This window comes from Saccopteryx bilineata, chromosome 3 (genome assembly GCF_036850765.1).
Source record: "Saccopteryx bilineata isolate mSacBil1 chromosome 3, mSacBil1_pri_phased_curated, whole genome shotgun sequence".
Taxonomy (NCBI): Eukaryota; Metazoa; Chordata; class Mammalia; order Chiroptera; family Emballonuridae; genus Saccopteryx; species Saccopteryx bilineata.
The window spans coordinates 160162846-160175987 of NC_089492.1; the positions used below are offsets into that span (position 1 = coordinate 160162846).

Sequence of the window (13142 nt, forward strand, 5' to 3'; positions counted from 1 at the left end):
AGAAATTCACTTCACAAGAGCAATTGTATAAGGCTTATTTTATTTATTCATTATAGAGAAGGGAGAGAGAGAAAGAGAAGGGGGGGAGCAGAAAGCATCAACTCCCATATGTGCCTTGACCAGGCAAGCTCAGGGTTTTGAACCACCAACCTCAGCGTTTCCAGGTTGAAGCTTTATCCACTGTGCCACCACTGGTCAGGTATTTAAGGCTTATTTTAATATGTTCTCGTCCCTTTCTCTGTTGAGAATAATTAGAAGACTGGGATGCTTCTTTTTTTTTCTTTTTCCCAGGGACAGAGCGAGAGTCAGAGAGTGGGATAGATAGGGACAGACAGAGGAACGCAGAGAGATGAGAAGCATCAATCATCAGTTTTTTGTTGTGGCATTTAGTTGTTCATTGATTGCTTTCTCATATATGCCTTGACTGTTGGGCTACAGCAGACTGAGTAACCCCTTGCTCAAGCCAGTGACCTTGGGCCCAAGCTGGTGAGCTTTGCTCAAACTAGATGAGCTCATGCTCAAGCTGGTGACCTCAGGGTCTCGAACCTGGGTCCTCTGCATCCCAGTCCGACGCTCTATTCACTGCGCCACCGCTTGGTCAGGCTGGGATGCTTCTTAAAGTTGTATTATTATCTAATTTTCTTTAATGTTCTAGATCAGTGGTCCCCAACCCCTGGGCCGCGTACTGGTACTGGTCCGTGGGCCATTTGGTACCGGTATGCAGAGAAAGAATAAATAACTTACGTTATTTTTGTTTTATTTATATTTAAGTCTGAACGATGTTTTATTTTTAAAAAATGACCAGATTCCCTCTGTTACATCCATCTAAGACTCACTCTTGATGCTTGTCTCGGTCACATGATACATTTATCCATTCCACCCTAAAGGCCAGTCCGTGAAAATATTTTCTGACATTAAACCAGTCTGTGGCCCAAAAAAGGTTAGGGACCACTGTTCTAGATCATTTTATTTCTTTCCTGTTCCATGCCTGGAAAGACGAAGAAGGGGGAGCCTGTTTGGATGTGCCTAAACAAAAATCTCACATGGCCAACTTGAGATTTTTCAAGAGAGATTTCAAGGATTTTTTGTATTATCCTTGTCACATTTCTATTAAAACAGCCCTACGTGTAAGATGAAGCAGTTCACATTCCCGGGTTTCACTCTTGATTAGTGTAATTTTATGTGAAGTATTTGTTTAATGTCTAAATGTGCCTGTCTTCAAGGCTTTGAATTAAGTTTATGCATGCAAAAAATTGGAAATGCCGGCTCTAACATTGTAAAAATAAAATATCCCTACAAATTAAAAAAAATTTAACTAGAACAGGTAGCCTGAAATGTGGTGGCGCAGTGGATAAAGCATCGACCTGGAAATGCTGAGGTCGCCGGTTCGAAGCCCTGGGCTTGCCTGGTCAAGGCACATATGGGAGTTGATGCTTCCAGCTCCTCCTCCCCTTCTCTCTCTCTTCTCTCTCTCTGTCTTTCTCTCTCCCTCTCTCCTCTCTAAAATGAATAAATTTAAAAAAGAGAAAACGATAAAAAAAGTGAATAAATAAAAATTTTAAAAAAGAAAATGTTATACAAAGACTTTGACTAAAAAAAAAAAAAAGAACAGGTAAAGTGCGCTCATTAAAATTTAAATAAGCCTGACCTGTGGTGGCGCAGTGGATAAAGCGTCAACCTGGATAAAGCGTCAACCTGGAATGCTGAGGTCGCCGGTTCAAAACCCTGGGCTTGCCTGGTCAAGGCACATATGGGAGTTGATGCTTCCTGCTCCTTCCTCCCCATTCTCTCTCTCTCTCTCTCTCTCTCTATCTCATTCTCTCTCCTCTCTAAAAATTAATAAAAGTAAAAAATTAAAAAAAATTTTTAAATAAAATGACTGACCTGTGGTGGCGCAGTGGATAAAACGTCGACCTGGAAATGCTGAGGTCGCCGGTTCGAAACCCTGGGCTTGCCTGGTCAAGGCACATATGGGAGTTGATGCTTCTAGCTCCTCCCCCCTTCTCTCTGTCTCTCTCTTCTCTCTCTCCCTCTCTATCTCCTCTCTAAAAATGAATAAAAAATAAAAAAATTTAAAAAAAATTAAATAAAATGAAATGTAGATCCTAAAGACTTCCTAATTTGGCCAAACTGCTACAAGCTAAAGTTGCTGCAGTTGCAAAGCTTGAAGCAGTGTGGATTTACTTAACAAAGGTGTAAATTTTTTTTTTTTACTCTTTAAATTGCATATTAATTAATGGGGTAGAAATGTTTTGATAAGTATGGGAATATTACTTGAAAATGCATTTACTATATTTTGTAAGACGTTAACATAAAGACAAGTATTTCTTACAATTTTTTAAAAAATTATTTATTTATTCATTTTTTTAGAGAGGAGAGAGAGAGAGAGAGAGAGAGAGAGAAGAAACAGAGAAAAAGAAGGAGGGAGGAGCTGGAAGCATCAACTCCCATATGTGCCTTGACCAGGCAAGCCCAGGGTTTCGAACCAGCGACCTCAGCATTTCCAGGTTGACACTTTATCCACTGTGCCACCACAGGTCAGGCTTCTTACAATTTTTGAAGTCAAGGTATTATAAAGTGTACTCAACAAATACTTAAAAGTCAATTGTTGGCCCTGGCCGGTTGGCTCAGTGGTAGAGCGTTGGCCTGGCGTGCAGAATTCCCGGGATCGATTCCCGGCCAGGGCACACAGGAGAAGTGCCCATCTGCTTCTCCACCCCTCCCCCTCTCCTTCCTCTCTGTCTCTCTCTTCCCCTCTCGCAGCCGAGGCTCCATGGTAGCAAAGATGGCCTGGGCGCTGGGGATGGCTCCTCGGCCTCTGCCCCAGGCACTAGAGTGGCTCTGGTCGCAATGGAGCGATGCCCCGGAGGGGCAGAGCATCGCCCCCTGGTGGGCAGAGCGTCACCCCATGGTGGGCGTGCCGGGTGGATCCCGGTCGGGCGCATGCGGGAGTCTGACTGTCTCTCCCCGTTTCCAGCTTCAGAAAAATACAGGAAAAAAAAACCTTAAAAAAAAAAAAGTCAATTGTCTAGGCCCTGGCTGGTTGGCTCAGCAGTAGAGCGTCAGCCTGGCGTGCAGGAGTCCCGGGTTTGATTCCCGGCCAGGGCACACAGGAGAGGCACCCATCTGCTTCTCTAGCCCTCCCCCTCTCCTTCCTCTCTGTCTCTCTCTTCCCCTCCTGCAGCCAAGGCTCCATTGGAGCAAAGATGGCCCGGGCGCTGAGGATGGCTTTGTGGCCTCTGCCTCAGGCGCTAAAATGGCTCTGACTGCAATAGAGCGATGCCCCAGAGGGGCAGAGCATCGCCCCCTGGTGGGCATGCCGGGTGGATCCCGGTCGGGCACATGAGGGAGTCTGTCTGACTGCCTCCCTGTTTTCAGCTTTGGAAAAATGAAAAAAAAAAAAAAAAAAAAAAGGCAATTGTCTACTCATCCATAAGAAATGATGACATCAGATCATGGATGGACCTTGAAAACATTATACCGAGTGAAATAAGTAAATCAGAAAAAACTAAGAACTATATGATTGCATGCATAGGTGGGACATAAAAATGAGACTCAGAGACATGGACAAGAGGGTGGTGGTTATGGGGGCGGGAGGGGAGGGGCACAAAAAAACCAGATAGAAGGTGATGAAAGACAATTTGACTTTGGGAGATGGGTATACAACATAATCAAATGTCAAAATGACCTGGAGATGTTTTCTCTAAACATATGTACCCTGATTTATCAATGTCACTCCATTAAAATTAATACTAAATTTTAAAAAGTAGCCCTGGCCGGTTGGCTCAGTGGTAGAGCGTCGGCCTAGCGTGCGGAGGACCCGGGTTCGATTCCTGGCCAGGGCACACAGGAGAAGCGCCCATTTGCTTCTCCACCCCTCCGCCGCGCTTTCCTCTCTGTCTCTCTCTTCCCCTCCTGCAGCCAAGGCTCCATTGTAGCAAAGATGGCCCAAGCGCTGGGGATGGCTCTGTGGCCTCTGCCTCAGGTGCTAGAGTGGCTCTGGTTGCAACATGGCGACACCGAGGATGGGCAGAGCATCGCCCCATGGTGGGCATGCCAGGTGGATCCCGGTCGGGCGCATGCGGGAGTCTGTCTGACTGTCTCTCCCTGTTTCCAGCTTCAGAAAAATGCAAAAAAAAAAAAAAATTAAAAAAGTACATACGTATTACAAAAAAGTCAATTGTAAATTTTATATATAGATATAAATATAGATATAGATATAGATATAGATATAGATATAGATATAGATATATATAAAGGGGAGAAGTCATGTCCTGGAACTCTGCAAATCTATTTACTTAAAAAATTTTTCTTTTGAATGCTGATGTACAGGAGACGCCAAACCTTTTTTTTTTTTTTTTTAAAGATTTTATTTATCCTTTTTTTTTTCCCCCATTTTTCTGAAGCTGGAAACGGGGAGGCAGTCAGACAGACTCCCGCATGCACCCGACCGGGATCCACCCGGCATGCCCACCAGGGGGGGATGCTCTGCCCCTCTGGGGCGTCGCTCTGTTGCATCCAGAGCCATTCTAGCACCTGAAACAGAGGCCACAGAGCCACCCCCAGCGCCTGGGCCATCTTTAATCCAATGGAGCCTTGGCTGCGGGAGGGGAAGAGAGAGACAGAGAGGAAGGAGAGGGGGAGGGGTGGAGAAGCGAATGGGTGCCTCTCCTGTGTGTCCTGGCCGGGAATCAAACCTGGGACTCCTGCACTCCAGGCCGATGCTCTACTGCTGAGCCAACTGGCCAGGGCCTATTTATCCATTTTAATTAGATAGAGAGAGAGAGAGAGAGAGAGAGAGAGAGAGAGAGAGAGGAAAGAGAGAGAACAGGGGGAGGAGCAGGAAGCATCAACTCCCATATGTGCCTTGACCAGGCAAGCCCAGGGTTTTGAACCGGCAACCTCAGCATTCCAGGTCGATGCTTTATCCACTACGCCACCACAGGTCAGGCTTAAACCTCTTTCTTTTGCAAACTTCTACCCTCTTTTATTTGATCCAGCTAATAATGCTGCTATTTCTTTTTCTGAATAGTTCCAGATATACAGAATAAGTTTATATGGGTGGATGAGGACCCTCAAACTCCTCAGCGAGATCTTCTGATTATAGCTTTTAAGGTTTCTAATGACCAAGAAGAACAGAAGAGGCAGACAAAGCCCAAAAGAGATCAGGAAAAATACTAGCTCTTGGCATACACCCTTAAAGGCTCCACCACCCCAAAGGGGCCTCATAGGCTCCATCAGGGTCCTGCTTCAAGAGTGGAAAGGAAGGTCATTGAGCTAAAGCCTGATAGGCTTCTCTGCCCCTACCAGGGACATACCCTTGCTGTTGAAAAAAAGGGACACTGGAAGGTAAGCTGCCCCCTCACTCCTCTAAGGGAGGGTTCAGTCTCTTCCAGCCCTGCTCCAGCCACCTGTGACCTAACCTTACCCAGCCTGCTGGGACTTGCCACTGAAGGGTAAAGGTGCCCAGGACCATTGGTCCCATCTCACGTCATTGTGGACGAGCCTAGGGTATTTCTTCCAAGTAGTAGGTAAACTGATCTAATTTCTTGTGGACAGGAGGGCCACTAACTATGCCTTGCCAGAATATTCGAGCTTTTATTCATCACTCAAAGATCTCTGTTGTGGGTGTTGATAGTCTTATTTTCCACTGCTTTGTTTAATATATAGTGTTTCCTTTATTTCTTCTGCCTTAATGCCCCATGCCAATTTTAGGCTAGGACTTACTCCTAATTTAGTTGAATTTAAATTTGCCACCCAGCATAGTTTATCCTAAGGTTCTCTTCACCATGCCATGGCTGCAGAGCTCCAGTGAAAGGCACCCTGAGTTTATCTCTCCAGTTTAAAGAAAACAAAAGCGTCTGACCAGGTGGTGGTGTAGTGGATAGAGTGTCAGACTGGGATGCCGAGGACCCAGGTTCGAGACCCTGAGGTTGCCAGCTTAAGTGCGGGCTCATTTGGTTTGAGCAAATCTCACTAGCTTGGACCCAAGGTTGCTGGCTCCAGCAAGGGGTTACTTGGTCTGCTGTAGCCCCACAGTCAAGGCACATATGAGAAAGCAATCAATGAACAAGTAAGGTGTTGCAATGCGCAACGAAAAACTAATGATTCATGCTTCTCATCTCTCCATCCCTGTCTATCCCTCTCTCTGACTCTCTCTGTCTCTGTAAGAACAAATAAACAAAAAAAACTCAAGAAATAAAAAGAAAGCTCCATCTCCATACATGCTGCAAAGGGCTTTTCCAGTCTACCTGAATCATTGCCAGCTAGAAGAGTGGTCATGGGACTTGGACTCTAGCTGCAAAGTGTGGAAATGTTACCACAACTCCAATGCCTTGTGGACTTTTCCTGAATGTGTGTGACTCCTGCTCCTTGGGACAGTTCTCAGACTGAAGTAGGGTTGGGTTACATTTACAAATAATGTCAAGTGGTGATGGTGTCAACATGGACTTGGTGAAATTACATTAACATGTTAAGGACATTTTTTTTTTTTTTCATTTTTTCTGAAGCTGGAAATGGGGAGAGAGTCAGACAGACTCCCGCATGCGCCCGACCGGGATCCACCCGGCACGCCCACCAGGGGCGACGCTCTGCCCACCAGGGGGCGATAATCTGCCCATCCTGGGCGTCGCCATGTTGCGACCAGAGCCACTCTAGCGCCTGGGGCAGAGGCCACAGAGCCATCCCCAGCGCCCGGGCCATCTTTGCTCCAGTGGAGCCTTGGCTGCGGGAGGGGAAGAGAGAGACAGAGAGGAAAGCGCGGCGGAGGGGTGGAGAAGCAAATGGGCGCTTCTCCTGTGTGCCCTGGCCGGGAATTGAACCCGGGTCCTCCGCACGCTAGGCCGACGCTCTACCACTGAGCCAACCGGCCAGGGCCTTAAGGACATTTAAGACTGTAAGAATTTTATTTTAGATCCTGTTGTATTAACACTTTGCTTGATAATCTAATAAGCTTTAATCACTTCATTGTATTAGGACACTTGTTATAGTATCTGTTAGAGTTGGCTATTTCAATTTTGTTGTTTATATTTTTCCAGTCTGCCTCCAAATCTAAACATGGGAATTCAGATGAGTATGAATCACAGCACACGAATTGAAGTTTAAAAAGAATAAAAGGGGGATCTGTTGGGGACTGAATAAACAAACAGGGTATTTTTGCGATCTGGACTGAGGTGCTGGGCACAAACCCCACCTCACCTGCCTAGTTAACAAAGAGCTACACCTGATTTTCATTTGTCTCACCCATATTCTCCAGAGGAGTCTGGAAGCTAGTTTTTCTTTTTTACAGAGACAGAGAAAGAGTCAGAGAGAGGGATACATAGGGACAGACAGACAGGAATGGAGAGAGATGAAAAGCATCAATCATCAGTTTTTCGTTGCAACTCCTTAGTTCATTGATTGCTTTCTCATATGTGCCTTGACCGTGGGCCTTCAGCAGACCGAGTAACCCCTTGCTCAAGCCAGCGACCTTGGGTCCAAATTGGTGAGCTTTGCTCAAACCAGGTGAACCCGTGCTCAAGCTGGCGACCTCGGGGTCTGGAACCTGGGTCCTCTGCATCCCAGTCTGACACTCTATCCACTGCGCCACCGCCTGGTCAGGCTGGAAGCTAGTTTCTTATTAGTGTAAAGTAGATTTGGATGGTATGGTGGGGGTTGTCTATGAGTTGCCTTGTAAACTTAATTGCTGATGGAACACACTATGAATAAAGTGGATGTGCTTCAAGGGAGCAGCCGTGTTACAGCTCAGGAATAGTAGACTGTTTGCCGTGTTGTCCTCCTGAACCCATCTTTGTGTGTGTGTGTGTGTATATATATATCTTTAAGTCCCTATCATTTATTTCAATTCCATACCTGTTTCTGTTCAGGACCCTGGTATATACTTGTTGTGGCTGGCCTGCGACACAGCTCACCAACACTTCTGTACCTTTTCTCTGCCTCAGGTGCTGTTGTCTTGCTTCTAAGGAAGAGGTGGAAGGGAAGTAACCTCACCTTCAAAAAGATTTTGCCAACTACCCCAAAGAACAGGTTTGCCCTGAAGAAAACCCATGCCTATGTGGCAGGGGCTTTGGGGAGGAGTGTTGGGGACCAAAAGCCAACAGGATCTTTGCAGTTTAGATTTTTGGGGAACAGAGGTGTGGGGAACTAGCAGTAAGCTGACAGTCTGCCCAACCCCCACTTCACTTGTTCTATTAAGTTGCTAAAGGGTATTTTGCTATGGTGCTGGATTGTTTATAGTCATCCTGCTTTCCATCCTGTCCCCTGGAAAGACTGGAGGTAAGTTTCTTTTATCCTTGGGGTTTTTTTTTGTTTTTTGTTTTGCATTTTTCTGAAGCTGGAAACAGGGAGAGACAGTCAGACGGATTCCCGCATGCCCTCGACCGGGATCCACCCGGCACGCCCACCATGGGGCGATGCTCTGCCCATCCTGGGTGTCGCCATGTTGCGACCAGAGCCACTCTAGCACCTGAGGCAGAGGCCACAGAGCCATCCCCAGAGCCCGGGCCATCTTTGATCCAATGGAGCCTTGGCTGCGGGAGGGGAAGAGAGAGACAGAGAGGAAGGCGCGGCGGAGGGGTGGAAAAGCAAATGGGCGCTTCTCCTGTGTGCCCTGGCCGGGAATCGAACCCGGGTCCTCTGCACACTAGGCCGATGCTCTACCGCTGAGCCAACCGGCCAGGGCCTATCCTTGGTTTTGAGAAGATAAGATGATATATATGGTGGGGGTTTTCTGCACTTGGTAGAATTCTTGGGTTGCCTTGGAAATGTGATCAGATTTTTTTTTTAATTTTTTATTTATTCATTTTAGAAAGGAGAGAGGGAGAGAGAGGAGAGAGACAGAGAGAGAAGGGGGGAGGAGCAGGAAGCATCAACTCCCATATGTGCCTTGACCAGGCAAGCCCAGGGTTTCGAACCGGCAACCTCAGCATTTCCAGGTCGACACTTTATCCACTGCGCCACCACAGGTCGGGCGTGATCAGATTTTTGATTTGCTAATGGCCTTACTTTGCCATATAAATAAAGCAGGAAGCAGACGTTGAGTGCTCTGTTTTTTTTTTACAGAGATAGAGTCGGAGAGAGGGATAGATAGGGACAGACAGACAAGAACGGAGAGAGATGAGAAGCATCAATCATCAGTTTTTCGTTGCGACACCTTAGTTGTTCATTGATTGCTTTCTCATATGTGCCTTGATCCTGGGCCTTGAGCAGACCGAGTAACCCCTTGCTCAAGCCAGCGACCTCGGGTCCAAGCTGGTGAGCTTTTTGCTCAAACCAGATGAGCCTGTGCTCAAGCTGGTGAACTTGGGGTCTTGAACCTGGGTCCTCCACATCCCAGTTCGACGCTCTATCCACTGCGCCACCACCTGCTCAGGCGAGTGCTCTGTTCTTGCCATCAGCACTGCAGAGACCTTCTGATCCCATCCTTTTACTCTAAGCCTATTTTCTTAATTCTGCGCTGTTCCCATGCAGGACCTGGAATTACTAGCTGCGCTGGTTCACGGCAGAGGAGAGTGCATTTAAAAAAAAATTTTTTTTTTGAGAGTGCATTTTATAAAATGGCTAGCCTTGGAGATCTCTAGGAAGCCAACATGGTCATCTTTACACTCTTTATAATCTGAAAACTGCTTTTTTTTGAGAGCACAAGAGGGACAGACGGACAAACAGGCAGAGAGAAGCATCAATTCTTTGTTGCTGAACCTTAGTTGTTCACTGATTGCTTTCTCATATGTGCCCTTGACTGAGGGGCTCCAACAGAGTAAGTGACCTCTTGCTCAAGCCACTGACCATGGGGTCACATCTATGACCCCACATCAAGCCGGCAACCCCACACTCAAGCCAGTGAGACCGTGCTCAAAGCCAATGACCTTGGGGCTTCGAATCTGAGTCCTCAGTATCCCAGACCAACAGTCTAGTCAGGCTTTTTTCCTTTTTTTAAAAAATGAATTTTATTTCAAATGAAAGCTGCTCTTTAAAAAAAAAAGGCAATGGTAAAAAAAATCACTTTGATTTTAGGTCTATCTTGGCCCTACATTTTGAGCAAAATCAATGATACATTAGTATATTTTAAGGACAGTTCTGGAAGAAGAAACAAATTAAAGGCTGAGGATGAAAGGAGATAAAAGACCGCTGCTCCTTATTCCCAAACAGTCAACAGAAGGAAGATAGTAAGGAGTATAGGAGCCCTGGCCGGTTGGCTCAGCGGTAGAGCGTCGGCCTGGCGTGCGGGGGACCCGGGTTTGATTCCTGGCCAGGGCACACAGGAGAAGTACCCATTTGCTTCTCCACCCCTCCGCCGCGCCTTCCTCTCTGTCTCTCTCTTCCCCTCCCGCAGCCAAGGCTCCATTGGAGCAAAGATGGCCCGGGTGCTGGGGATGGCTCCTTGGCCTCTGCCCCAGGCGCTAGAGTGGCTCTGGTCACGGCAGAGCGACACCCCAGAGGGGCAGAGCGTTGCCCCCTGGTGGGCGTGCCGGGTGGATCCTGGTCGGGCGCATGCAGGAGTCTGTCTGACTGTCTCTCCCCGTTTCCAGCTTAAAAAAAAAAAGAAAAAGAAAAAAAAGGACTATAGGAAAGAGGGAGAAAATCTTGAGATGACAAGTCAATTATCTGATAGAAAGGTCTGACTGCAGTTGTAAAAGAGACAATAAGACCCCAACCAGGAAAAAATCATTTAATATATTAACAAAATGCAAAATAAAGTACCCAAGTTACAAAACATAAATTCCTTTGGTTCAGTAATCACACCACTATTTTTACCTTCCAATGGCTACACACATCATCCCCACAAAGTGAAGTCACTGACACCCTCATACTGAAGACACCATGCCAAACCACCACATACCCATTATTCAGTGAAACTGTTGGCTACGTAAAGGGAGATTGCACATGCAGAACAAGTTCATGGGGGGAGCTCTCTGCTGGGTCGCCATGGTATGAACCATACCCCTGCACATGCTACATGAGGCTGAATCCCTTGGTATGGTCACACATAAATACAGGTAATTCAGTGACCCTAAGCACTCCCAGGGAAACGCAGAAGTTCTAGTCCAGACCCCTAGTTTTACAGCTGGGGAAGATGAGACCTAGACATGAAGTGCCTTGCCAAAAGACAACATTTCATGGGAGTTGGTACTGTAACTCCACGCTTTCTTTTACTGTGAGCAAGAAGAGAACGGCATGGTTAGAAACTGACAGAAGTGCTAGGGCAGGGACAGAGCCGGGGGCTCACCACAGCTCCCAGGTCTTTTGGGAAGAGTGCCCATGAGGCCCTAAGGACTTCCTGAGTGTCTCCTGAATGCTCAGGGCTCTTTTGGGTTTCTTCAGGCTTCCAATGGCTTTGGGACAAGGGATCCAAAGAACGGAGAGCACCTGATCAGGGCAGAGGATAATGGCCTCTAATCTGCTTCCAAAAAAATCCTAAGAGTCACAATAAGTTCAGAAAAAAAATTTAGCCATCTCAGAGTTAGACACCATTACCTAACTAGGGGCAGAAAGAGGAGTCATGGAGCTGGAAATCTGCTAAAGGCTGAAAAGTGGACCAGGAGTTTCCAAAGCACACTCTTGAGCTTAGAGTAGGTATTCAATAACTACTCGAATCAATGAGAGAATGAATGACTACATGGAGACAATGAAGGCTGGGTTCCATGAGAGATTCTGGCTCTGCCTAAGAGCCTTGCTAAGGGCTCCCTGGGGTACACATTCTTTTTGTGCCACTGTTGGAACAGGTAGGAGTCACATTGTACCCCTGGGGAGTCAGTGCGGATCTAATGAATTAAATAACAGAATTTGATTGGTAGAGCTTGAAGGGAAAGGTAGAAAGCCATTCCTAAAGCAGCTGCTTTCTTTTACTTCCTTTTCCTCCCAGATATGAGAACAGTACAAGTCCACCAGCTGCTGGAGCAATGAAGACAGAATTGCTAAAACCTCTGAAACATGCATTTGAGGTGGTTCAAGCTACCTCTCTCATTATCCCCTCCCCTCCCAAAAGTCACTTCTTGGACAGGGAGGCAGTGGTAGACTGTGACCGCGAGATCTGACTGCACTTCTCAAAGATGGCCTCAGCTGAGAGTTTAGGCAGCTCCAGATCCAGAGGGCACTCGTCCACCAAGCTGTTCATGGGTGTGGGGGGCAGTGGAGGCTCCTCTTCTTCTTGACTCAATCCAGGAATAAGGGAGGTACCTGCCCTGTCCAATTCCTCCTTGTTTACCTGCTCCCTGGACACGTCTACTGTCTCAGGTTGCCCTGAAGGGATTGTCATGGAGTCCAAATATGCTGAGAGGGCTTCCTCGAGCAGAGGAAGAAATTTCTTTCGAGAAACCTGGGTGTTACCTTGAAGATAGGCTTGGAGGTTAAGGAGGGTGCTGGTGACAGGCGTCAGCTTCAGGGATGGAGAGTCAGCATGTTCCAGGACTCCACAGATCTGAAGGGGAGACAGGACAAGGAGATGGGATATACATGGTACAGCAAACTGTGGAGGCTTCTCTTACAGAGGAGAACGTTTTGTTTTTAATTCAGTGAGAGGAGAGGAGGCAGAGACAGCTTCCCACATGTGCACTGACTGGGATCCACCTGGAAAGCCCACTAGGAGGTGATGCTCTGCTGATCTGGGGCATTACCCTATTGTTCAGCAACCAAGCTCTTCCTAGTGCCTGAGGTGGAGGCCATGGTGCCATCCTCAGTGCCCGGGGCCAACTCACTCCAATCGAGCCATGGCTGCAGGAGAAGGAGAGGGGGAGAGAGAGAGCATGCGAATAGAAAGGGGGAGGGGTGGAGAAGCAAATGGGCACTTCTGTGTGCCCTGACCAAGAATTGAATCTGGGACATCCACAAATCGGGCTGATGCTCTACTACTGAGCAAACCAGCCAGGTCAGAGAAAAAATTTTTAAAAAGCCTTCCAGAGTTCAGCTTTATTACTTGCAACAAAAGGCACATCAGCCTGACCAGGCAGTGGCACAGTGGATAGAGTATCGGACTGGGACACAAAGGACCCAGGTTCGAAACTCCAAGGTTGCCAGCTTGAGTGCAGGCTCATCTGGTTTGATCAAGGCTCACCAACTTGAGCCCAAGGTTGCTGGCTTGAGCAAGGGGTCACTCACTCTGCTGTAGCACCTCCCCCCCCCCCCCCCCGTCAAGGCACATATGAGAA

The 13142-nt window shown here is 47.2% G+C and overlaps 1 protein-coding gene across 4 annotated transcripts in view; it reads right to left on the reverse strand.

Moving 5' to 3' along the window:
- Positions 1–10651: 10651 nt before the first annotated feature.
- PRUNE1 (prune exopolyphosphatase 1) overlaps positions 10652–13142 on the reverse strand; it is a 37663-nt gene continuing 35172 nt past the window's right edge. For all 4 annotated transcript variants that reach the window (XM_066268001.1, XM_066268002.1, XM_066268003.1 and 1 more), the window contains one exon: positions 10652–12415. In XM_066268001.1, coding sequence (XP_066124098.1) covers positions 11984–12415 — 432 coding nt within the window. In that variant the 3' untranslated portion in view covers positions 10652–11983. The remainder of the gene's footprint in view (positions 12416–13142) is intronic.